Raw genomic sequence first — 26,832 nt, 5'->3', positions numbered from 1 at the left:
CAGGTTTAAACTGATAAGACAAGAGTGATTGGCCCGTCTACTGGGGTTTAATATGCCTGATCATTAAAGAGAGAGCTACTTGATATGCGTACGGTGGTGTGGCCTTTCTATAAGGAAGTCAACGAGACACACTAAACACACGCACGAATGCACACACACACGCGATTGATAGGGCAGAGCTGTCAAAGGGGCTGACACTATCTCGGTCAATGACGTGTGATGGAGCCACAAGATGAGCAATCATTGTCCTTTGTGACCGTTGTCAATAGCCTCTTCGACAGATACAATTACCCAGCTGCTTCTGATCAGCCACTTACACACAGTGGGGAAGATTACATGAGCAATAGACCATTTCAGCATATTCACTCCTTAAAGTTACTCGACATGAAATGTAACAAACCAGGGAGAAACCGTATGTTGCCGGGACAATGGTAAATGAAACCAACTTGTATAACATTTTTCCCTTGGATGGATTGGTTCATTTGTGGGTGTCTTGGGAGCTCTGCTAGTTAATAAATGCAGCTGAAACTGTAACTCCAGGTGCCAGTCATGACAAGCTTTATTAGCAGAGCAAAAGAAAAGGAAAGAAAGTCCAATGTCCAAAATACATTTCAAACAAAAAGAAAAAAAAAGAAGAAAAGAAAATAGCAATAATAGCTATCAAATAAATATTCACGTCAACAACAAGATATCGGTCTTTCATTGTTTGAATCAAACATTTTCCTGCGACATTCTTTAAAGATGTCTTCACAAAGCTTATAAAACAAGATATGTACAATCATACAACCGTTATAGGACATGCTAGGAGTTGGACTGCATCAATGTACCACACGCTGACTGTACTACACAATGGCTGGCTGCATATTAACTGATATGGTCCATGAAATGCTTCTGTATCCAATACCTGAGCCCCCTGTATGAGCTTGGAACTATTAGAAAACTTGAGAGAAAAAATATTCTGAATCCAAATTCCGATCAACCCTTGAGATAGAAGCAGAATCTGGAGTTACAATGTATGTGGATATGTCCTGTTATGTGATACGCCCTCTTCACTCCCTATCTGTGCTACGAACCAACCGAGAGACTCAGAGGAGCCAGTCTGAGTCTCGATTGGTTTCCTGTGTTGAACTGTTGCTAGGCGTTGTTGAGGAATTCCAGTGTGTGACCAACAAGGAACTAGAGCCTTTGTGCAAATCAAATCACTCCTCTAGTCACTGTGACTGACTGACTACCGCAGCTCACCACATAGGTTAACACACACGGTCTCAGTCACAAAATCAAAACAAGGATTAAATTCACGCTTTAATACGAAAATTAAAACACAATAAACCCAGAAAAACGAATAATGGAAAAATATCTATCTTTGGACAGGGCCAGCCTGTGCATTTGTTAGTCGATTGTTCAAAGTTAGGAGGCTTCCACATAACGTACCCCAATGCAAAACGCTTCTACAAGCCAACAGTGGCTGGAGCCACATGTCTTAGACCAGATCATTTCCTCTACTCACTCATCTCCTAACGATACTGTACAACTGATAGCAGACTCACTGACATCCTCAAATAGCATTATTCACCTTTAGTCTCAAATGTAAAAAATGGTTTAGCGGCACAGCAAGCCATGCCATTGGTTAACCTACATACCAGTGGCTACTGACGGGTAGAAGAGGAGAAAGGGGCAAACACAGATGGGACGGGAGCTTCTTCTTTTTTTACAGCAGAAAAGATGGTGGTTCAGTTTGTTTTGCCATACTGTACATAGGCTACTGTTTGTCCATGGAGCTGTCACATGACATATCTCCCAAACTGATCCCAAAGCTGCATTTTTATTGCCACTCGATCAGTTGACTTTGCATCGCAATAACTTGGATCATTATTGCTTGATATGCTAAAGCAGAGCTAGATCAATGCCATAGTGTACACCCACATTTCTAACCATGAAGCCAAAGATTGAAGCAAAATAAAAAGGGTCATAGTTTAGCGACCCATTGGACTGGACTGTCCTCCATGTTGGTGGGACTTAAGTGCTGCTCACTGGAGGTTTACTGGAGGAACAAGAGAAATAGAAGGACAAGAAGAAACATTTTGGAAGAGTAAGAGAGTAAAGGAAATTGAGTGCTACATTGGATTGTTGAAAATTAAATAAATCAATAGCTATATTTTCAACAATCAAGATGAACTTGGGGGATACGATGTTAAGGACATAATAGAAACTGCACATCTCTGTTGGTTATCAACAGTGTTTCCCCTAGGATTTTTTTCAGCAGCGGTGGCAAGTTTAGTGTGTAGGGGTGGGAGGTTAAAAGTTTTCTTCACAAGATAAAAAAAGGTCACACGTTGCACATTTTCCAATTTGGACAAATCAACATGTGCCTAAATAGTAGTGATGTCACACCATCATGATTGCATACCGTTACTGTAACAAGTTAGAACGATGGTTAGCTGATGATCAAAAAGTCAAGATACAGTACTGAAAAATATGAGATATGCACTAAAGAGTACTTCAGGACAAAGTGTCCACTTGTTCTGAATTGATTTCACTTTTTTTTGGGGGGGGGGATACAACATGGAAGAAATCTTTCTCTTGATAAAGCCCTCGTGATGAAACCCAACACGAATGGCCAATGGCGCGGCCCCCGACCAAACATTTTAGAGGCCGTCCTCTTCGCCGCAGGTAAAATTTTTCTGTTTTTAAAGTTAATTTGCTGCAGTTCTACACATTTCGTCATGGCTTATGCTGTGTTCTTACGCTATCTTAGTGACTCAAACATTATAACAAAATCAATAGGGGCCTATGCCATGACATTTCTTGAATTTTTGATTCTTCCTGACTCGTCTCGTTTTTATTTAGGTGATTGTTAGTTATCAAAGTTGATCTAATTCAAAAATATATAGCTCCATTATCTGTTCTACATGCTTTATATCTGGTTTCAGGCCTAAAGCTGCTAAATGAATTTAGCTGAAACACCGATCAAAATACTAATAACGTGATACTGAAACACTTTCTTTCTCCTGTGGTAGGTCCGTAAACTGGAAATTCCATTTCCCCAGTGGATTCATCCTGACAGTTTTTAAGCAGCATATTCTAGTTGCAAACAGACAGTCCTTTAAAGAATCACCTCAGGGGATTTTCAACACTGACCTGGTATCCATTACCATAAGCAAGTTCCCAGATCTCTTGACAGATCTGCATTAAACCATGTTGTGTCTATGGCCCAGGGAAGAACAATACCCTACTCCCTGGAAGTGGTTTCCTCTTTATCAAATGATGGGAGAGAACTGGATTTCTAGCACTCCAGTACATTTACTTGCTGTTTTTTTACTTCCCTATTTTCTTTGCTTAACCCAAAGCTCCCTCATCTATCTGTTCTGTACATTGCCTCTTTAGCCTGGTACTCCACTGACTGAGAGCCTAGAAGAGCACGGATGGCTCACACTTCACAGTCTAGCCTGGCGTCTGCCTGTCTGTATGTGTCTCTCTCTCTCTCCCTCCCTCCCTCCCTCCCTCCCTCCCTCCCTCCCTCCCTCCCTCCCTCCCCCCCTCCCTGCCTGTCTGTCTGTCTGTCTGTCTGTCTGTCTGTCTGTCTAGACCTGCTGCTCTTATCACAGGTGAGACAATGAGATGTGTAATGGCCTTCTGTTCTCGCTGTGGTCAAATCAAACACTCCTCTCTCCACGCCTCTCTCAATCAGCCCCCGTTGGGCCTAAATCAAGAAGAGCCCAAAACCCTTTTGGGAGAACACGGATTTGCTCACGTTGCTACACCTTATAGTTCCCACTCTGCAGTGTAGGAGGGATACAATGTTCAGTAACGTCTGATATATTTTCATGCTAGATTTGTTTTGAAAAATAGGCAATGCGTTTTCTTGAGAGGCATTTTTTCTTCACAAAGTTTAAACTTTGTCACTTGTTGCACATTTTCCAATTTGGACAAATCAACACGTGCCTAAATAGTAGTGATGTCACACCATCATGATTGCATACCGTTACTGTAACAAGTTAGAACAATGGTTAGCTGATGATCAAAAAGCCTAGATACAGTACTGAAAAATATGAGATATGCACTGAAGAGTATTTCAGGACAAAGTGGACAAGGTGTCCACTTGTTCTGAATTGATTTCACTTTGAGGGGGGGTGAGGAAGGATTCAACATGGAAGAAGAGCCAACTCTTGATTAAGCCGTCGTGATGAAACCCCCCCCCCCCCTTCCCCGAACCAAACAGTCAGGGGTTCTGGGGAATCGGAGCAGCGTGTGGGAGGGGAGTGACACCCCCCGCCCTGGGTCTCCACTCACATGACGGAGCAGCTCTTGGTCTTCTCCTTCTTGAAGGTAGAGGAGAGCAGCTCGGAGCGGCTGGGGAGGTGGAGGAGTCTCTTCGAGAGACGTCGGGTGGGGCTGGTCTTGGGGAGCGGCTGGAGCTTGTTGATGCAAGCAAGAGCGGCCGTCCGGAACACACTGTGGATACTCTTCTCTGAGGTGAATGCTGAACACTCCAGGTAGGCCTCAGCGCCTAGCTGCTTGGCCATAGAGGAACCCTGAGGTAGGAGGGGGGCAGAGAAGAGAGAGTGGGTGAGACCTTGTTCTGTTCCATACAACCGATACAACGGCTCTATCAGAACATCGTACCCTCCTGAATAGACCCAGTGTGTGTAATGTGTGTATGTGTGTGCGGGCGCAATCTCAGTCTCACCTGCTCATGGGTGATGGGGACCTGTTTCTGATTGGACAGCTCCATCAGGGTGCAGACGTCAGTGCGCAGGTCGGTCTTACAGCCAATTAGAAGAATGCGTGTGCTGGGGCAGAAATCTAGGATCTCTGTCTTCCACTGGAAAGACAACAGAGCAGATATTTACTCACACGTAGTCATGATAATGAACAAGTCAGGATTAGGGTTAGGTCCAGATAGAGATCCTGAATTAATTCCTAATTGGAATGAATGGCAGTAGAGGCATAGGTGATGCATTTCCTGCTTTTACTTATGCAGGAAAATAAAAGCAAGGCATGTGATATTTCAGAAATATAAATATTGTCAACCCAAATTACTGTTGTATAGTTATAAATACAGTTTATATGAATTTTATACCAATCTTCTGAGTAAATATCCACTAAAATATATGTAAACAGACCATAAATGTCTCAATTTGTGTTTTCTTGGAAAGCTTTGAGCGTTATGATATGATAACGTTGAATTTACAACGTGTCTAAGTCACATCATCAACTGATTTCAGCCAGTGGAATATTGGCAGTTAATTTGGAAAACGTATGTTATCATTCCCAGAGTTGCCAACTTAGAGACTTTGTCGCTATATTTACTGCATTTTCAGACCCCTCCAGTGACTTTTATTGGTAAAAGATTTGAGCGATAAATTCAGCTACTTTCAGGCTGCCTTTGGAGAGGTTTGACAAAGAGAGTTTCTATGGTTTTGATAGCATTTTGCGGCTTTTCCCACTCAATTATGCTGCAAACGAGAGTGGGAGAAACTGTCTGTGCAACAGAAGTCACAGCAACAGCCGCACACAGGCAGAGAAGCACAAGGGGGGGGGGGGTGTTCGACAGGAGAGGGGAGGCAAAAACGTGCAGCAAGGAAAATTGGTGGTGTGTCATCACATCAACGGCAAAACGACATCCAATGACTTCTAGCGACAAATCAAGCCAATAGCGGATCTCACTGAAACATTGCTGGCAACACTGATCATTCCTCTAAAACTGTCTGGCTAAAGCTAGCTAACAAACAGTGCAGATAATCTTCAAATTCATTGTTTTACACAATATATCATCACAGCACTGGTTGACCAACTCCCTTACCAAAATGGCTTTTAGGACATCATAAGAAGGTTCATTTCCATTCTAGTATTGTAATTCTTAATTCTATAGATAGGTCTCCCAAATTACAAATGTAACTGCCTTGTGAATACCTACATAAGTAGTCAAAGGACCTGATGAAGTACATAAACTAGCTATAAACTAGATAGCAACACTACTTTGCCTCTGTTTTGAAGTTTTGAAAACCCCAACAGCCAGATTATTTTAGCCTGATGGCTGGAGACATACAAATGTAGGTGGACACTATCTACACCACTCTAGTCGACGTTTGGCATTGCACCTGGTGATCTTAGGCTTGTGTGCGGCTGCTCAGCCATGGAAACTCATTTCATGAAGCTCCCAATGAACAGTTATTGTGCTGACGAGGCAGTTTGGAACTCAGTAGTGAGTGTAGCAACTGAGAACAGACTATTTGTACGTGCTATGTGCTTCAGCACTCAGTGGTCCCGTTCTGTGAGCTTGCCTACCACTTCGCGGCTGTGCCGTTGTTGCTCCTAGACATTTCCACTTAACAATAACAGCACTTACAGTTGACCGGGGCAGCTCCAGCAGAGCAGAAATTTGATGAACTGACTTGTTGGAAAAGTGGCATCCTATGACAGAGCCATGTTTAAAGCAACTGTGCTCTTCAGTATGGGCCATTCTACTGCCAATGTTCGTCTATGGATATTGAATACCTGTGTGCTCATTTTATACACCTGTCAGCAACGGGTGTGGCTGAAATAGCTGAATCCACTAATTTGAAGGGATGTCCACATACTTTTGGCCTATTAGTTTATGATGAATGAAGCTACATGCAACAATTTTAACTATTTTATTAAGTTACAGTTCATGTAAGGAAATCAGTCAATTGAAATAAATGAATTAGTCCTAATCTATGGATTTCACATGACTGGACAAGAGCGTAGCCATGGGAGGAAATAGGCCCACCCACTTTGGAGCCCGGGCCCACACAATGGGGAGCCATGCCCAGCCAATCAAAATGAGTTTTTCCCCACAAAAGGACTTTATTACAGACAGAAATACTCCTCAATTTCTTCAGCTGTCCGGGTAGCTGGTCTCAGACGATCCCGCAGGTGAAGAAGCCGGATGTGGAGGTCCTGTGCTGCCGTGGTTACAAGTGGTCTGCGGTTGTGAGACCGGTTGGACGTTTCGCCATATTTTCTAAAACGACGTTGGAGGCGGCTTATGGTAGAGAAATTAACAATCAGTTCTCTGGCAACAGCTTTGGTGGATATTCCTGGAGTCAGCATGTCAATCTCATGCCCGCTTAGGGGGGAAATGGGCGAAATATTAGTTTGGTGATCCCTTTGCGTAATACCCAAGACTGCTTTGTTTTCAAATGTCAGCATGTAGACGAAACATAAGGCCAAAAACACGACTTTGAGAAAACCCGGCCTACAAGACCCATTTTTATCACCGCACTGTCCTGAGACTGAGGGCCCGGAGACTAGCACTTTACCCGGGGGTGCAGCTTTGCCTTGTGGCGCTGAAATTAACATTCGAGGCCATCAAGCTACTATGCTCGGAGATAGTTGAAATGAAAATGGAGGTAGTTGCTACGATTGAGGCCCGAATACAAGAGGTTACTGATACTTTAAAAGCAGATTTAATTATCCTGTGAAACGAGACGGTGCCAGCTAACACATCCCTCAAAAGCTGTACACCATGACAATTGCAGCACTGGAGACCTCGGCTTCCAGTGTGTCTGACCTGACTACCTCCCTGGAGGCTGACGTGAAACGCCTGACTGCGGATCTGAAAAAGGTACAGTAGAGCTATGTAAGCTTAGAGGGACTTTCTTGTCGCAATAACCTGAGGCTGGTATTGGTCCCAGAGTCCATGCCACGGATTTCGTCTCTGGGCTGCTGAAGGATGTTCTCGCTATGGATGAGAAGCCCCTGATTGATCGTGCCCACCGGTCACTGCGCCCAAAGCCCCAGCACAGTGAGAGGCCCCGTGACATTATTCTTCGAGTGCACTTTTTCCATGAGAAGATGGAGATTCTCAGAGAAGGCCGCAATACCACTCTGAGCTTTCAAGGACAGAGCCTCTCTATCTACGGCAACTACTCCCCCACTGTGTCCAGGTAGCGTGTAGCTTTCGGGCAGGCCAATCGACTATGTTTAGTTATAACTGTACTATACCTGTATAGTTAGAAGTTGATGTGATTGAATGTTTTGGTCATCCAGTGTGCTTGCCTTAAAAGCATTCAGTCATTTTTATTTCATTTTATTAAGGGTTTACGTAATTTGTTTGTTTCCATGCTGTCTCATTGACCCCAAAATATTTTCGGTTATTTGTTTACCGCATCTGTTTGTCTCGACCCAGTAAACAGTAATGTTCAAAGGCTACAAGTTTTTTGGGAGTCTTCCCTTCAATGTTGAACATTTGTAACGTCATTTATACCCACAAACTTTCAACGTTGCACAGACGTAGTTTTGTGGGCTTGACTGTCCGTTGTCAAACCTTTTGGGGGTCGTTTTAATACGATTTGCTTACTTCAAATTTGAGGTTTTTGGCTGAGAGCCTTGATACATTTGATTTATTTTCTCTATCAAAACCTGTTATTCGCCTGGGAATATAATTTTATACATCTACAAGTGGTGCTTTCCTAATTTCGTTTGCACATGGAATGAACTTTTCATTTTCCTTCTCTTTTTTTGCTGCTTGATTCACTAACACAGAGCGCTACTTTGCAGGGCAGGACTGTGGGTTTGGGTTTAACACCGCACTCCCAAAGACATACTGTGCAAAGAAAACATGTTCTATTTAGGGTTGCACCTCGTTTGGGGAGTTCTAATGTTGTCACTGTCTTCCTTTTAGTTTCTTTTTCCGTATTTTTCCCCAAATATCTTACACCGTACATTGTTATTCTGAGACAAGTTATCCTGGCACTTTTGGGTATTCATTGCTTTCCCACTCTATGCTCTAATGACAGGGTTGTATAACGGGAGTGCTCAAGGTGGCTAAAATAATACCATCAAGTACATTTTGTGGAACATCAAAGTGGCTAACAACCCTGTGGCTAACAACATATTTAAAGGGTTTGAACATAAATTTAGCATTTCTACAAGAGACTCACTTGAGGACTGGTGAGCACTTTAGGATTCACAGGAACTGGGTTGGTCAACTGTTCCACTCTAACTTTTATAGTAAATCAAGAGTTGCTGCCATTTTGGTTGATCAAACTACTCCCTTTGTTGCTTCTGAGGTTATTCCTGATCCTAAGGGACGATACGTCATAGTAACTGGTAATCTGTTTACTACCCTTCTTGTTTTGGCTAATGTTTATGCTCCCAATTGGGATGATATAAGTTTAAATTCTACCTTATGATCTGATATACCCAATTTAAATTCCTATTCGTTGATGTTAGGGGGACTTCAAATGTACAATATCCCCAGTTCTTGACTGGTTATCCCCAGTTCTTGAAGTCATTGCAAAGATCTTCAGGCCCATCTAAATGTGCCCTACTTATTTCATATTTTCTTCAGAAATGTGCTATGTGTGATGCCTGGTGTTTACTACACCCTACAGATAGACAGTATTCCCTTTTTCTCATGTTCATCAAACATACTCCCGCATTGATGACTTCTTTTTGGACAAAAAACTTCTGCCTAAACTTCAGAGGTGTTCTTATGAGTACTGTTTTTTTCTGACCATTCACCATTAGTGCATTAGTGCTTTCCCCAGCAACCTCCTATGTGTTATCAACAGCGTCTTAATTCCATTTTACTCTCAGATGAGTTTGTCAATTTAATTTATTCTGTAATTACCTTATTCCTAGAATTTAATTCAACCCCAGGTATGTCCTGCTCTTCCATATGGGAGTCCCTCAGAGCAAACCTACGTGGCCAAATTAGTTCTTACACAGCCAACAAAAACCAAGCTCACTCTCAGCGGCTTTGAGACCTGAGCAAAGCCATAGCTACATTGGATGAGAAGTATGCTACAGATCCTTCCTCTGATCTATATAAAGAACGCCAGCTACTCCAATCTGAATTTGACGAGCTCTCTACCAGACAAGCTGAACAATTACTCTTACGAGCTCGATACAGAGTGTATGAGCAAGGCGAAAAGGCCAGTATATTCCTTGCACACCAGATCCGTAAATCTGAGGCATCACGTTTAATCCCACAAATAAGGACCCTGTCTGACGCTACCACAGGTATACATAAAGAGATCAATGATCAGTTCAAAAAAAAAAAAATCTGAATCTCTTCAAGACCCTTTGCTGATTGATTCATTCTCCGATGGTCTGAATATGCCTTCAATTGATACGGACTACCGTGACGGTTAAGAAGAAGAATTTACACCTGAGATTGCAACTGCAGTGTCCTCAATGAAAAGTGATAAATCACCAGGTCCTGACGGTTTTCCAAACAAATTTTATAGGACGTTTTCCGGTCTGCTTTGCCCATTCCTGTCTCGATTATTTGCAGACTGCCTTAATTCATCAAAGCTAAAAACCTAGTCTTTATCAGGCTTACATTTCATTACTATTACAGAAAAACAAAGATCCCCTGGAATGTGGATCTTATCGCCCAATCTCGCTTTTAAACTGTGATTACAAAATCCTAGCCCTTAACCTCTTTCAGCTAGGGGGCACTATTTTTATGTTTGGAAAAATAACGTTCCCAATGTAAACGGCCTATTTCTCAGGCCCATATGCTAGAATATGCATATAATTGACAGATTAGGCTAGAAAACACTCTAAAGTTTCCAAAACGGTCAAAAATATTGTCTGTGAGTATAACAGAACTGATATTGCATTGCAGGCGAAACCTGAGGAAAATCAAACCAGGAAGTGGCTTCTATTTTGAAAGCTCCATGTTTCAGGCTTTTATTTTGAAATATGAGCGAGAAAGATAACATCGCATCAGGTGTTCGCATGAGTTTTGCTTGCGCAACAGAGCTTGGGCAGCCATCGTCTCTCCCTCTCCTACTGAAAAAGACAGTGCCGGTTGATATATTATCGATTATATATTTTAAAAACAAGGATTGATTATAAAAAACGTTTGACATGTTTCTGTGGTCTTTTCGGATACTATTTGGAATTTTCTGCGTTGTCATGACCGCTCGAGCCTGTGGATTTCTGAACATAATGCGCCAAACAAACTGAGTTTTTTTGGATATAAAAATAATCTTTATGGAACAAAAGGAACATTTATTGTGTAACTGGGAGTCTCGTGAGTGAAAATAACCGAAGATCATCAAAGGTAAGCGATTAATTTTATTGCTTTTCTGATTTTCGTGACCAAGCTACTTCGATGAAAGGTGTTCATAATGTTTTGTATAGTGATCGATAAACTTACCCAAACGCTTGGATTGCTTTCGCTGTAAAGCATATTTTCAAAATCTGACACGACAGGTAGATTAACAAATTGCTAAGCTGTGTTTTGCTATATTGCACTTGTGATTTCATGAATATAAATATTTGTAGTAATATTATTTGAATGTGGCGCTCGGCAATTCAGAGGTTGTTGATGACAATTATCCCGCTAACGGGATAGGTAGCGCCAAGAAGTTAAACATCCATATGGAAGGCTCGCTGCACCAAGTAATACACTCTGACCAGACTGGCTTTATGAGAAATAGGCATTTGTTTTTCAATATTAGACACCTTATGAACATACTGTACTCCCCAGGGTTGGGGGACCCAGAGGTGGTGGTCTCGCTCAATGCGGAAAAAGCTTTTGACCGCATTGAGTGGGACTACCTAACAGCCGCCCTTTATAGATTTGGCTTTGGTCCCAAATTCATTGCGTGGGAAAATAGTATTTATTTCTCTCCCATGGCTTCAGTACGGACTAGCAACTTGTTCTCTGACTATTTTCCCTTGCACCACAGATCCAGACAGGGTTGTCCACTCTCCCCATTGTTATTTGCTTTGGCAAATGCTTACCATCACCCTGCGGTCTAATGAGGCTGTTCAAGGTATACTCAGGACGGGCTTAGAGCAGAAAGTCTCGCCATATGCTGACCACCCCCTTTTGTTTATCTCCAACCCTGATACCTCATTACCACATGCCTTATCTATTATTTAAAATAGAAAAATGTAAACTTTAATTTGGTCCAGTGGATGGTCAGTCTATGGCCATGACTGTCTGTGAGTGTGAGTGGTTGCATTTCTCCACCCCTATCCAGATTGCCCTTTAACCTCTGTACCCTTCTTCCCAGTGTGTTTAACTTGTCTAAAATACAGTATCTTTATAGGTAAAAAATAATATTAATAATGTTATACATGCATATATTATGTATATTGTTTATTGTGTTGTCTTATTATGTGTGTAAAACTGAATAAACAGAGTTTTAAAAAACAAACAGACATAAGTGAGAGATGGGAGCATTACCTTCTTAAGCCCACAGTCGAAAATGTCTGGGCGGCTGATGTCGAAACAAAGGAGCACCGCGTCAGAGTCACTATAACAGAGAGGCCTCACGTTGTCATAGTAGGGAGAACCTAGAGGAGGAGAGACACTTGTTAACAGGGGTCCAAGACAACATGAAGCAAATGCTTCAATGGAGAGCTTACAATGAAAGAGAAAAAAATACTTTGTCAAAACAACCTCCACAAACACTATCGTGGGTAAAATATGGTAGACTGTTTTCTTTTCTAAATATAACACAGGAAGGAGACATCATATTTAATAGAGCAAACAACCTGTAGTTCGGTGTAGTAGAGAGAGAGAGAGAGAGAGAGAGAGAGAGAGAGAGAGAGAGAGAGAGAGAGAGAGAGAGAGACCAGGGATTATATCGGGGGGGATATCACTTCTCATACTGAGCTGAGCTGTACAATGCTGTCCCTTTCCTCTCTCTCTTCCCTCTCATCCTCTCCCCTATTGGTCTTTCAGAGGGGGAGATGAGGACAACCACGGCACTAAATCCACAATGATCTTTTTTAGCAGTGGATTAGGCAAGTGGAACAGAACAGTGAGGCTGGCTGGGGGCGGCAGAGCAGGCAGATGCTCCTACTCATGTGCTCGGAATCCTTAAGCAACTACTTCCCCCTCTCTCTCTCTCTCTCTCCCCTCTAAACGCCTCCTTGTCCTCCCCCCACTCAGCACAGCGCAATACCTCCAGTCCCTCTGCCGTTACCACAGCAACAGCCTTGGAATCCTCCATCTGCATAAGGCATTCCCCCCACCCCTCCTTAAAGGCTGCAACTGCCAATCAATCATTTTACACATCCCGCAAACACACTGCTGTGCCTTACTGCCCACCCACCCACCCACCTACCCTGCTTCCTGCTCTACACATTCCTCTGTTAAAACAATGTTGAGGCGCACACACACCCACAGTCAAACATGCACACCACGCACACACACACACCCCTTGGTTACTTGAGTCTCTCGTTCACTTTGTTTATTGGTTATATTTGGCATCAGTGAAAGGTGATTCTCACATCTTAAGCCTAATCGAAGGGAAAACGAGAGGCTCGAAGGGACAATCTTGTTCCAATGGGCAGCTAATGGGTATAATTGATCTACATTTCCCCTTATGGCTATGAATAGCACACTAGCCGATGGCGTCCCCGTTCATTACCTATTACATTTATCCAAGCCAACATATGTACAGTGTGATGTACAGAACGACAGTGTACCACCGACTCCAAAAGAGCAGAATGAACATGGGCGCGTGTTCATATAGATCAGTCCATAAATAGTTAATGATTCTCCACATTATCAAAGGGTGCAATTGAATTAGCCCGCTGCTGTGAGACGTGTTTGGAATAATGACAAGCTGTGGTAGAATATCTGAGTAGCGTTCCTGTTCTGTGTCGCTACTGTAGCGGGAACAATAGGACTGGCGCGTTGTATCCCGAAACACTTCCGTCCGCAGCTATGAAGGCTACGGCGTTCGTCGTCAGGGTGTTTCCTCAGCTCACTCCTGACCATTGAGTGACCGGAGAGCACGTACTTTGAGCTACCGGAACAATGTCAAACAGATCCTGCTCGTCGACTTGTGCTATTTAGTCCACAGGAGGTAGCACAGTCCATCAACCCTCTCGGTTTAGGTTTCAAGTCGTATGTAGAGGAGAGACATGGCATGTATCGTCCAATGCACTGCTTACTTGCAGGTTCCTTCTCGACAACGCGACAACAATAAGAAATAATAAAAGATAAGAATACAGACATAAAGTAAATGGCTCAGTAGAATAGAATAAACATTTTAGCATAAGTATAATACAGGAAGGCACAATTTATAGTCTAATATTTACATGTGTTTTGGGGAAAGGGAGATTGGGGGGAAAGTGATTCAAATGTACAGTATTCAGCAACCATACTAAGAGTTTGATAGCAGCAGATGTGATGGGTGTGTAGTATAAATGAATGTGTGTGTCATAAATATAGATATTACATTATCATTACTATATTATAATTTACATTATGGCATTAAGAAACAGTCAAGACACATGACTAATATCAGACCAATTAATTAAGGCAGTTCAAAGGCAGGGACAAAGACCGATTCTCATTATCATGATCAGTGTGTCCGTCAGTGTCTGCATGGAGGTGGCTAGCCGAGCATCCCTCTGCCTCCAAAAGAAGATTAAGAGGCGAGTGTGTGTGTGTGAGGCGTGGGTGTGTCGGGGAAGAGAAGGGCAGTCACGGACCGAGGAGCCCAGTGTGTGACTCTGCATTAAATGACCACTGATTTAAATGCAGAGATCGATAGACAGGATGCAAACAGGTGGCTGGGTAGCCATTTCAATGAAATACGGGCAAATACTCAGCAGAAGAGGGATGAGCGAGCAGGGGGGGGGGGGGGGGGGGGGGGGGTGACGACACACACACATGTCCTTAGGAATGACCTGCTGTTATGACCAACTGGGCTTTGAACACAGATCTCTTGTATGTAGCAAGACTTTGTTAGCCGCTGAGCTATGGTCTAGGTATCCTGTCCCCCAGTAGCTGTAGGAGGGGGGGGGGGGGGAGGAAGGAGGAGAGGGAAGAAGGAAGGGAGGAATGGATGGAGGGAAGAGGGAGGGAGGGAAGGAGTGTGGCTGTCAGTGGCAGATCACAGTGAGACCTCCACTACCATTAATTCTTCACAGAGGCAGCACTTTTCCTCCGCTCTTTCACAGGCTTCTCCTCTGCTACAGGCGGACGATGCCACCACAGCCATACAACACCCTGTACAGTGGAGCTCTCAGGATGTCTGATTTTCCACGTATCAGAAGATCGCTATATAGTAATGTTGTTCCTTGAGATGGTTAACTTTTCTCCAGATGTTGTGAGAGAGCTGACATACCACTGAAAGCACAGATCCTAACTACGAGCCACATGTTCTCTCTCGCTCACAACTTCACTTTCCTCTCCTCCACTCTGCTCCCCCCTCTTTCCCCGCTTACAGATGGATACTTCCCGATGCATGAAACACAGACGGGGAGGATTCAGTAGAAAGAAAGAAAAAGAGAGAAAAAATAAGAAAAGAAAACTAAAACGGTATCACCATTCCTGTCATGGCTGGGGCTGAACTCAATCACCACTAACGCCTGAAGAGCTGTGTCGAGGTGGAAAGTGGGCCAGTATTGTGGAAGTGGGATGGAAGGACGAAGGGATAGTGGAATTGGACTGGCCTGTCCCAATATCCACACTAGCCTACTACTAAGCAACGCATTGGGCATAAATTCTAAAAGGTATACATACTGGTGTGAATATTTGGATGCGTCGTCGTACATCCAGGTGGGGGAGGGGCAGAGACGCAGTCTACTTTGGGGAGTTTTATATTAATCAAAGAGTGAGTTCCTTCATGGTTCTGCCTAATAATCCACGTCATTACCCTACAATTCATTTAGAAAGAGGAAAAGAGGGCATTCCGAAGGTCAGGCAGATTAATGATGCAGACTGAGAGCTGGGATGACTCACTGGGTTTTGGGATGTAACTATCCTGACATATCCACCCCTAAGGGCTGCAGTCTGCTGGGCTGATAACTATCTCACAACAACAAAACAGTTTGGGAATCGTAAAAACAACCCATGCCCATCCAATCCTAAAATAACCCATGCCCATCCAATTTCCATTGGAAATGATTAGTATCCACCCTGACATCACAGGAGCAAGCCTTGACACATTTCAGAGTTGGGGTCAATTCCATTTAAATTCAGTCACTTCCCTATCCAAACTGAAATTCCAATTCATTTTCAATGAGAATTGGTATTTCAGTTTACTTCCAGAATTGCAATGGGATTCACCCAAACCCTGACTCGTTCCCCATATCCCCTGCTTCCTATGAATGTGTTATAATACATGAATAGAATCGGTTGATATTTCCTATAATTTCTTAATGGTCTTGGAATGTTTTACTAGCATAATGCAGATTGTCTCATCAGCTAAATGTCTGTGGACTGTAATATAGATGCATATATCAATGTAATGTATTTATCAAACAGGTTAGCCTAATCATCTTGTAATATATCTTGACAGTACAAAGCCTGGTATCAGAAAGTCCATTTGAAAGACCCTCAATCACTCTGAAACAATCTAACACCAAACACTGTAGATCATCATTTACTTTTCATGAGTTACAGCCACTCTGTGTGTGTGTGTGTGTGTGTGTGTGTGTGTGTGTGTGTGTGTGTGTGTGTGTGTGTGTGTGTGTGTGTGTGTGTGTGTGTGTGTGTGTGTGTGTTTGTGTGTGTGTGTGTGTGTGTGGAGCTAAGTGTCAGGCAGACCCAGTCCCTCTTCCACCCCTCTCTCTCTCTCTCTCTTGCATGCCGAACAGGCCAGTGTACTGATTAAAACCAGCGGATTGATTTTAGCCAGTAAATCCCAGAGAACCCGTCGGAGAGAGCTGCCACGAAACCCAATGATGAGATCAGTCCAATCAATGGTGAGGAGCATAACTAATGAGGAGAGACTCACTCAGTGAGAGAGCATCAGGCTGGCATAGAAATATAACTACTAGAACAGTAATTCCTATTCAAGCCATTTGAATGGTTGTCCTTTCTAGTAATTATACGTCCTATGGCCACAGCAGCACTAGAGCTCATACAATTCTAACATACAGTTATGGTGTCAATCTGTGGCATGCATGAGGCATGATGACCATCCGATAGGCAGAACTGCCTGTCACGACCATGACCATGCAGTATGTTAGTTATCTGGCGGATATTTTGTTTTCAACATGGACACTGGCTGCTGTCAGTCACAAAGAGACAAAGAAGAGGGGGATGGAGAGAGAAAGAGGGGGCGGGATAGTGAGGGCGGGGGAGAGAAAGAGAGAACAGACGGTCATTTTCTTAGATGATTTTTTAAAAGTCTAAGCCGTTGGGGGGGGGGGGGGGGGGTGTTCTACAAAGCTAGCATATGGATTTGTGTTGACATGTTCATACCATGGATAATTTAGCTTTTTAATTTTAGTAGGTTTTCAAAAAATAATTAACAATTATTTGATCAAATATTTAAGTTTGCCTTTACTACTAAAACCCATAGAAACGCATTGAAAAACACATTCATAAAGTGCAAAAAAGACAGTCAAAAAATATATCATAACGAATAAGATTTTGAAGAGTCTGTCTTATATCTAGGAGATATAAGAAAGATCAGGAAAAAAATTTTTTTGGGGGGGGGGCAGATGTTTAACCCCTTATTTTTGTTGCCACAATACTACCTCCATACCTTCATTCATTTGTTTGGGTTGCCTTCAGCCGACCCGGAGAACACTATCATGTTTGTGAGAGTCTCATCTTTCTATTTTACCAAGAAGGGGAGTGATGGAGTGCTGCACCAGATGACCTGGCCTCCACAATCCCCCGACCTCAACCAAATTGAGATGGTTTGGGATGCGTCGGATCGCAGAGCGAAGGAATAGCAGCCAACAATTGCTCAGCATATGTGGGAACTCCTTCAAGACTGTTGGAAAAGCATTCCATGTGAAGCTGGTTGAGAGAATGCCAATAGTGTTCAAAGCTGTCATCAAGGTGTCTATCTGAAGAATCTCAGATATAAAATATATTTTGATTTGTTTAAAACTTTTTGGATTACTACATTATTCCAAATGTGTTATTTCGTAGTTGTAATTCTAAAATGTAGAAAATAGTAAAAAAACACCAAAAAAACAGGGCCTCCCAGGTGGTGCAGTGGTCTAGGACACTGCATCGCAGCACTAGCTGTGCCACCAGAGACTCTGGGTTCGCGCCCAGATAAAAGAAAATAAAGAAAAACCCTTGAATGAGTAGGTGTTCTAAAACTTTTGACTGGTACTGTAAGCACGATGTGATAGATTGCGACACAGCCCATGCATTGATTTTTTTTATTATCTTTATTATGCACGGGTGCGTCAATAGCCCCTTAAGGATTCATTTGGATTGTGGCAGGTATTTTTAAAAGGGGGACTTGATGTGCAGTAGCACCTTAGAATAGTTTTTAAAGTTGCTTTAGCCATGATTTCAGTGGTTGAAATGCAGGTCATAGACTGCCACATAACTACCATATCTCACTGAGTTTCTCATCTGCTCCAAAAACCTTCTGATACCTCCCTCTGCCAAATCCACTGGCTCTTCCCACTAACACCTCCCTCCTTCTGCCCTCTGCCCATCAACGGGCACTGTGCCACTCCGTCCGACCAATCAGATCAGAGGCCAGGGCTCGGATTAAAAAAGAGCCAGAGATTTGCACTGAAACAAATTACATTCACTATTTTTACGTTTCATTCTGTTCATGGGGACAACACATGCAGAGTGGACGACGATGGCGGTGGTAAACATGACTTTAAATAGGCTCCAAGTGGGTCTCTTATACAAAGGATTTACAATATCCACTATGAATGCAGCCAAAGGGTACTAATACATATTAATAATCACAGGCTCAGCCATACTGGCCTACTGTAGCCAACAGACACATATCTAGAGTAGGATATCTGAGTATGGAATACGATATAGGCTATAGGTTGATCATCATGCTCTATGTAAATAACATTAAGGTAACATTAAGTTGTTACAGTATGCTGACGGCCAAACCATGCTGATTCTGCTAATAATAAGCCTTCCTGACCCACTGTAGCTAACACATATCTAGCGTAGCCTACAGTGGTATCTGTATATCTAGCGTAGCCTACAGTGATATCTGTATATCTAGAGTACCCTACAGTGGTATCTGTATATCTAGAGTAGCCTACAGTGGTATCTGTATATCTAGAGTACCCTACAGTGGTATCTGTATATCTAGCGTAGCCTACAGTGGTATCTGTATATCTAGCGTAGCCTACAGTGGTATCTGTATATCTAGAGTACCCTACAGTGGTATCTGTATATCTAGAGTAGCCTACAGTGGTATCTGTATATCTAGCGTAGCCTACAGTGGTATCTGTATATCTAGCGTAGCCTACAGTGGTATCTGTATATTTAGTGTACCCTACAGTGGTATCTGTATATCTAGCGTAGCCTAAGGTGGTATCTGTATATCTAGAGTAGCCTACAGTGGTATCTGTATATCTAGAGTCGCCTACAGTGGTATCAGTATATCTAGAGAAGCCTACAGTGATATCTGTACATCTAGAGTAGCCTACAGTGGTATCTGTATATCTAGAATAGGGGGAGTATAGAATGAGATCTGTGTATAGAATGAGATATAGGTACTGTATGTAGGCTAGATGTGTGGATCATCATGATGTGTGTCAGGGAGGGAGGGCGGTGTGTGTGTGTGTGTGTGTGTGTGTGTGTGTGTGTGTGTTTGTATCTGGGAGGGAGGGCAGCAGTGTGAGGGGGGATATGAACAGGTGCAGCTTGGCAGGGTATATCAAGGTTATCAGTTAGCCGCTTGTTTTCAGGTCAGTGGTTTTACAGTGGAGGGCCCTGGGGAGGTTTTACACCAACACCATGACCCCATGCTGCACTCAGTTAGCCTAACATACAATGTAGTTAGCATAATAACATACTGTAGGCCACAGGGTACACTACTCAGTTAGCACAACATATAGTAGGCCAGTGGTTTTAAAACCTCTCCTCGGGGACCCCCAGACATTTAAAAATTTAGTTGTAGCCCTGAACTCGCTCACCTGATTCAGGTAATTAATGTATAATTAGTTGAGAAGTTAAATCAAGCTTGCTATCTCTGGAAAAGTTCAATTACATAGAAAGGATGTGGGTTCCGGAGGAGAGGTTTTGAAAACCCATGCTGTAGGCTAGTGTCAGTAGGCTACACGAGCAGGATTCTATGACGTCGTACACACTACACATACATCAATATTGTGCTGCCACATAATAAGACTGGGTGTGCTGTGCTTTCAGGCGTTGCTATGATATAGTATGTCAGTAATGTATGTTCAACACAGTCAAAAGAAAGAGCTAAAGGCCGGCCCTGAGTGCGAATACTTCAGGCCACTGTGACGCAGGTCATATAGCGGGTGAGATAGTTAGAGGAGAGGATATAGGATGGAGAGAAAGGAGGGATGATATAGCATGAAGGGTGTTGTTACCTGATGTGTCCCACAGACTGAGCTCGACGCGCTGTTCCTCCAGTTCCAGACACGCGGTGTAGTTCTCAAACACCGTGGGCACATAAGTCTACGGAGAGAAGCAGCATAACCTCATCCCTGCTACTACTGATGGAATTTATCATTTCAGAATTAGGACCTACACGAAAGGAAGCTCTCTAATGTGAAAATAGTACAAATGTGAGTGTAACTAATTGGTAGGCTAGTCCAATAAGCAATTATGCAGTAAATCATGTCTGTCTCTATACGCATGGAATATTTTTTTAAAGCGGAAAAAGTGGACAAATGAACTATTTAAATTAATGGGGGGGAATGATGCATGATTATATATGGTTTATATGCATGATTATATATGGTTTATATAAGCACATTCAATATGATGATCAGAAGCGTACAGTAGAAAAGTTGATATAATCCAACGTGAAAACTGAATTCTTGGAAATGCGCATCGTGTAGCAGCTATAGCAGCCTCTAGCTGAAGCGAAAATTAATCCATTATCAATTAGAATACATTCCTAACTTTCCAAAAACATTTCTTAGGGTTATCAAACCCACAGAGGCATCTACTAAATCAATATGGATGCTTTGCAGAACATATACGATTTGTATCTTAAAATGTCAGTATTGCAAATATTAGCATACCTCTGGATAGCAATCCTTCGCGAGGACTTGCAAAATCGCCGTTTTTCCGCATTGAACATCGCCAACAAGAACCAGTTTACATCTCACCACCAACGGCTGCGTATTTCTCCTTTCTTTCATATTTGTAACGGTAAAGAACAAAAGACTTCAAAGAAAAGGAGTAAAACACGCGAAACCCCAAAGAAAAACGGTCCTCGGTCACGTAAAAGCGCTGTAGCCTATTCCCGACGTGTGGTTTACTCCTAAACTGATGCCTGCAGTTGATGTGAGAAAAAGAGGCAACACTGCGTCTCTTTATACTGAGCTCACAGACAATATGCGCGCGGTTCTCCTGACTCTCTAGCGTTCCTTTCACTGCCCCACAGTTCTATTCTCCCCGACGACTCAAATGAAATGGATTATTTGTCCTTATAATCAATTATATAATATAGATTGTTATAGAAGGCTACCTAAAAAACCATAGAATAATCCACATAAAAGTATTTTTACTAGGTTTATGCAGAAGACAGTTAAACTGAAGTGTAGTCTTTTCTCTAGGGCCTAGATTAGAGTCAAGGAGGGAATACCTGTGCTGTAGAGATTCAAGTCAAACACAAATCTGCAACAACAACAAAAAACATTACCTTTGTAACTAACCATAAATCTCACTATCTCCAATGGCAGTTCTTTTAACATATTTTTAAATTTGCATTTCATTACACTCAAGAGGCTACAGTATTAGTATGTTGGTCACTCATTAAATCGAGTCGGTTTATTATTCCTCAGAACATAGTGTGGTCTGTTGCTCTAGGACTAGGCTTTGCAGACACAAATGAAATCATTAGATGGACTTAACTCTGCTAGATCAACAGATCAATAAGCACCACAATAGAGTCAACAGACCCTTTCCACTGTTAGATAATTAGTCTGCTTTCATCAGCACCACAGGCTCAAATTACTGGGTAGAGTCTGTCTCAAGACAGGCTCAATCTAATTTGTCTGGAGAAATACGACAGTAATTACGTTTTCTAAGCATTCTAAGCAGTAAGTTAATTAAGAAACTATCATCTTTTCATAGATTTTTTTTCAATGAGTAGTTGGAGCTCCGATCCTTGATTTCTCATCCATCTACTGTATTTAACTGTAGTGGTCAACTTCACAAAGGAAATAGCTAATAAGAAAAAACTGTCAGGTTTGTGATGATGATCTGTTGACTCTTCCCAAAACTATAGCACTCACTTCTGTCATCATGAAGTGCTTTGAGAGGCTAGTTAAGGACCATATCACCTCCACCTTACCTGACAACCTAGACCCACTACAATTCCCATATTGCCCCAACAGATTCATGGACGACGCAATCACTATTGCATTGCACGCTGCCCTATCCCACCTGAACAAGGGAAATACCTATGTAAAAATGTTGTTCATCGACTACAGCTCAGCCTTCAACACCATAGTGCCCTCCAAGCTCATCACTAAGCCCTAGGTCTGAACCCCTACCTGCGCAAAATGGGTCCTGGAATTCCTGATGGACGGACCCCAAGTGGTGAAGGTAGGCAACAACACCTCTGCCATGCTGATCTTCAACACGGGGGACAGGGGTGCGTGCTCAGCCCCCTCCTGTACTCCCTGTTCACCAATGACTGCGTGGCCATGCACGTCTCCAGCTCAATCATCAAGTTTGCTGACGACACAGCAGTGGTAGGCCTGATTACCAACAACAACAAGACAGCCTACAGGGAGGAGGTTAGAGCCAGGAAAATAACCTTTCCCTCAACGTCAACAAAACAAAGGAGCTGATCTGGGACTTTAAGAAACAGCAGAGAGAGCACGTCCCCATCCACATCGAAGGGGTCACAGTGGAGAGGGTCGAAAGCTTCAAGTTCCTTGGCATGCACATCACTGACAGCCTGAAATGGTCCGTTCACACAGACAACATGGTGAAGAAGGAGCAACAGCACCTCTTCAACCTCAGGAGGCTGAAGAAATTTGGCTTGGCCCCTAAGAACCTTCTACAGCTGCACCATTGAGAGCATTGAGAGCATCCTGTCGGGCTGTATCACCGCCTGGTATGGCAATTGCACCATCTGTAACTGCAGAGTCGTATGGTCAGCCCAACGCATCTCTGGGTGATGCCCACCAGGACATCTACAGCAGTGTCACAGGAAGGCCAAGAAGATCATCAAGGTCCTCAGCCACCCGAGCCTGTTCACCCCGCCACCATCTAGAAGGCGGAGACAGTATAGGTATATCAAAGCCGGGGCCGAGAGACTGAGAAACAGCTTCTATCTCCAGGCCACCAGACTGTTAAACAGTCACCACTAACCTTAGTCACTGTTCTAGCCGGCTACCACCCTATGTTTTTATTATTATTTATATTTTTATTTAACCTTTAACCTTTACTTAACTAGGAAATTCAGTTAAGAACAAATTCTTCATTGAACACTGGTCACTTTAATAATGTTTACATACAAAACAAACCATTATATGTATATATATTTATTCTGGTCTCTGATATTTTCTTATCTTTATGTATTTTTTTGAGTATGTGTGTATTGTATTTTTTATTATTATTGCTAGGTATTAGTGCACCGTTGGAAGTAGAAAGAAAAGCATTTCGTTGCACCTGCGATAACATCCGCAAATCTTCTCATGCGACCAATAAAATTGGATTAGATTTGATTTGAATGGATGCAATTTCCACTGACTCTCCCCAATTTGCGTTGAAGCCCTATGATCTGGTGGATGTGTATCTGGTGGGTGTTGTGATCCAAAAGTATTGCTTGTCTATTGACTGCAAATCATGTTGAATTTCACACGTCGGACCTAATTGAGCTTTATATAGCTCATAGCTTTATCTTAATTACCCACACCCATGGGAAACTGGCACCTGGTAGGTCACGGTTCAATCTTACACATGCATTGAGGAAAAAGCCTTGCTTTCACCTACCAATTGATTAATGGTTAACAAATAACAATCCGACCCATGTCTGTGTTCAGAGTGTTGGTTTGGTACACAGAGGTGTACCCCATGCTGTTTGAGTGTCTCACCAGATAGTTGAGATATTGTGAGAGAGGCTATAGGAGCAATGACCCATGTCTGTATTCAGGATGTTGGTAGTGTATTTCATGCAGTTTGAGCTGACCAGCAGATGTCAATTCTTTGAGATAGTGAGATAAATAACGGTCTGTTTGAAAGGGGGTCATATAATGGTGAAATGGTCACAGAAGTGTATTCCATGCTATTGAAGTAGATGAGCAAAGAAAGGCTATAGGAGGTGCCAAGACAAAGGTGTATTCCATGATATTTTGGTTGGTTGAGCAGAGAAAATATTTGAGGAATAGTGAAACAGTGAGAGAGGCTTTAGGCCCGGAGCCAAGACCTCCTGCTGGGGACCAGAAGCCGCCGGGAGTCGAGTTGGAAGTTACGCCTCTAATCATCCAGAGAGACAGACGTTACATTTCACACCTCAAGGTTACTGTATGTAAAGTGGTCTTAACACAACGAACTGGACATTAAAAAACAAAATTCGATTAATATAACCCTCCTCCCTAGTGGGTTCAAATCCATGTCCACTGCCTGTCTCTGCTACAAGAATGTGTTAGCCCGGTGAACTAAAGCCTAGGGCTAGGCATTAGCTTGGGGAGCTGACTTGCCTAGTTAAATAAAGGTTCAATTAAAAAATAAATAGCGTAAATCTTCAGCTAAATCAAATCAAATCAAATTGTATTTGTCACATACACATGGTTAGCAGATGTTAATGTGAGTGTAGCGAAATGCTTGTGCTTCTAATTCCGACAATGCAGTAATAACCAATGAGTAATCTAACCTAACAATTTCACAACAACTACCGTATACACACAAGTGTAAAGGGATGAAGAATATGTACATAAAGATATATGAATGAGTGATGGTACAGAACGGCATAGGCAAGATGCAGTAGATGGTATTTAGTACAATATATACATAAGAGATGAGTAATGTAGGGTATGTAAACATATAAAAGCGACATTGTCAGGCTTGGTTACTCATCACCACCTCTGAACCACCTCCGTCATAACTAGCTAAATGAACTTATCTGTCAACCTCAACCAATCATTCCCCTCTTAGTTGAACGGCTCTGTTGGGCCAAAGCAATCTGATGTTTGTCTGAATTTGACAGCCCAATACATCTTGTTTCCCTCACACACAGTCCTGATTGAAGGAAATATATAAATAGGGACAAGGTTGTCATGATTGTTGCACATAATTTGTGATGACACGGTCATATTTGAAAATACTAATGCCTTCAAGTACTTTTCCATCAAACATGATGTTAGCTATATACAGTTGATGTTGGAAGTTTACATACACTTTGGTTGGAGCTATTAAAACTAGTTTTTCAACCACTCCACACATTTCATGTTAACAAACTACAGTTTGGCAAGTCGGTTAGGACATCTACTTTGTGCATGACACAATACATTTTTCTACAATTGTTCACAGACAGACTATTTCACTTATCACTGTATCACAATTCCAGTGGGTCAGAAGTTTACATACACTAAGTTGACTGTGCCTTTAAACAGCTTGGAAAATTCCAGAAAATGATGTCATGGCTTTAGAAGCTTCTGATAGGCTAATTGACATCATTTGAGTCAATTGGAGGTGTACCTGTGGATGTATTTCAAGGTCTACCTTCAAACCCAGTGCCTCTTTGGGAAAATCATGGGAAAATCTAAAGAAATCAGCCAAGACCTCAGAAAAAATTGTAGACCTCCACAAGTCTGGTTCATCATTAGGAGCAATTTCCAAATGCCTGAAGGTACCACATTCATCTGTACAAACAATAGTATGCAAGTGTAAACACCATGAGACCACGCAGCCGTCAGACCGCTGAGGAAGGAGACGCATTCTGTCTCCTAGAGATGAACGTACTTTGGTGTGAAAAGTGCAAATCTATCCCAGAATAACAGCAGGACCTTGTAAAGTTGATGGAGGAAAGAGGTACAAAAGTATCTATATCCACAGTAAAAACGAGTCCTATATCGACATAACCTGAAAGGCCGCTCAGCAAGGAAGAAGCCACTGCTCCAAAACCACCTTAAAAAAGCCAGACTACGGTTTGCAACTGAACATGGGGACAAAGATCGTACTTTCTGGAGAAATGTCCTCTGGTCTGATGAAACAAAAATAGAACTGTTTGGCCATAATGACCATCATTATGTTTGGAGGAAAAAGGGGGAGGCTTGCAAGCCGAAGAACACCATTCCAACTGTGAAGCACGGGAGTGGCAGCATCATGTTGTGGGGGTGCTTTGCTGCAGGACAGACTGGTGCACTTCACAAAATAGATGGCTTCATGAGGAAGGGAAATTATGTAGATATATTGAAGCAACATCTAAAGACTTCAGTTAAAGCTTGGTTGCAAATGGGTCTTCCAAATGGACAATGACCCGAAGCGTGCTTCCAAAGTTGTGCAAAATGGCTTAAGGACAACAAAGTCAAGGTATTAGAGTGGCCATCAGAAAGCCCTGACCTCAATCCTATAGAAATTGGGTGGGCAGAACTGAAAAAGCGTATGCGAACAAGGAGGTCTACAAATCAGACTCAGTTACACCAGCTCTGTCAGGAGGAATGGGCCAAAATTCACACAACTTAGAAATAAATGCTGAAATAAATAATTCTCTCTACTATTATTCTGACATTTCACATTCTTAAAATAAAGTGATGAACCTAACTGACCTAGGATTAAATTTCAGGAATTGTGAAAAACTGAGTTTAAATGTATTTGGCTAAGGTGTATGTAAACTTCCGACTTCAACTGTTTAGTTAACTGTACTAGCTAGCATAACAAAATACAAATTATTTACCAAAGTCTCATTTCAGTAAAGTAAAAAAAATCTGAGAAACATGTCTTGCTACACAAAGGTAGGTTACGCAGTGATGGGAGGGAGGGAGAGACAGGCA

The 26,832-nt window shown here is 42.4% G+C and overlaps 1 protein-coding gene across 2 annotated transcripts; it reads right to left on the bottom strand.

Annotated features, from left to right (window-relative positions):
* Window positions 1-535: 535 nt before the first annotated feature.
* Window positions 536-21,245, bottom strand: rnd1b (Rho family GTPase 1b). Of its 2 annotated transcripts, XR_016487263.1 has the most exons (6): window positions 20,905-21,245; window positions 20,245-20,332; window positions 12,176-12,285; window positions 4,688-4,822; window positions 1,764-4,532; window positions 536-1,702 (listed from the first exon to the last, which is right to left on the bottom strand). XR_016487263.1 is itself a non-coding variant. In XM_021565813.3 (5 exons), the coding sequence occupies exons 1-5, from the start codon at window positions 21,022-21,024 to the stop codon at window positions 4,287-4,289; spliced, it is 699 nt and encodes a 232-aa protein (XP_021421488.1). In that variant the 5' UTR covers window positions 21,025-21,245; the 3' UTR covers window positions 536-4,286. The 2 variants fall into 2 exon arrangements, 1 of the variants encoding a protein (XP_021421488.1); XM_021565813.3 differs by having other exon boundaries at window positions 536-4,532.
* Between the last annotated feature and the right edge of the window lie 5,587 nt (window positions 21,246-26,832).

Source organism: Oncorhynchus mykiss, chromosome 16, assembly GCF_057628025.1.
Source record: "Oncorhynchus mykiss isolate SJ-2025 chromosome 16, ASM5762802v1, whole genome shotgun sequence".
In the NCBI taxonomy this organism is placed as follows: Eukaryota; Metazoa; Chordata; class Actinopteri; order Salmoniformes; family Salmonidae; genus Oncorhynchus; species Oncorhynchus mykiss.
This window is presented reverse-complemented; position numbering and strand designations above follow the sequence as displayed.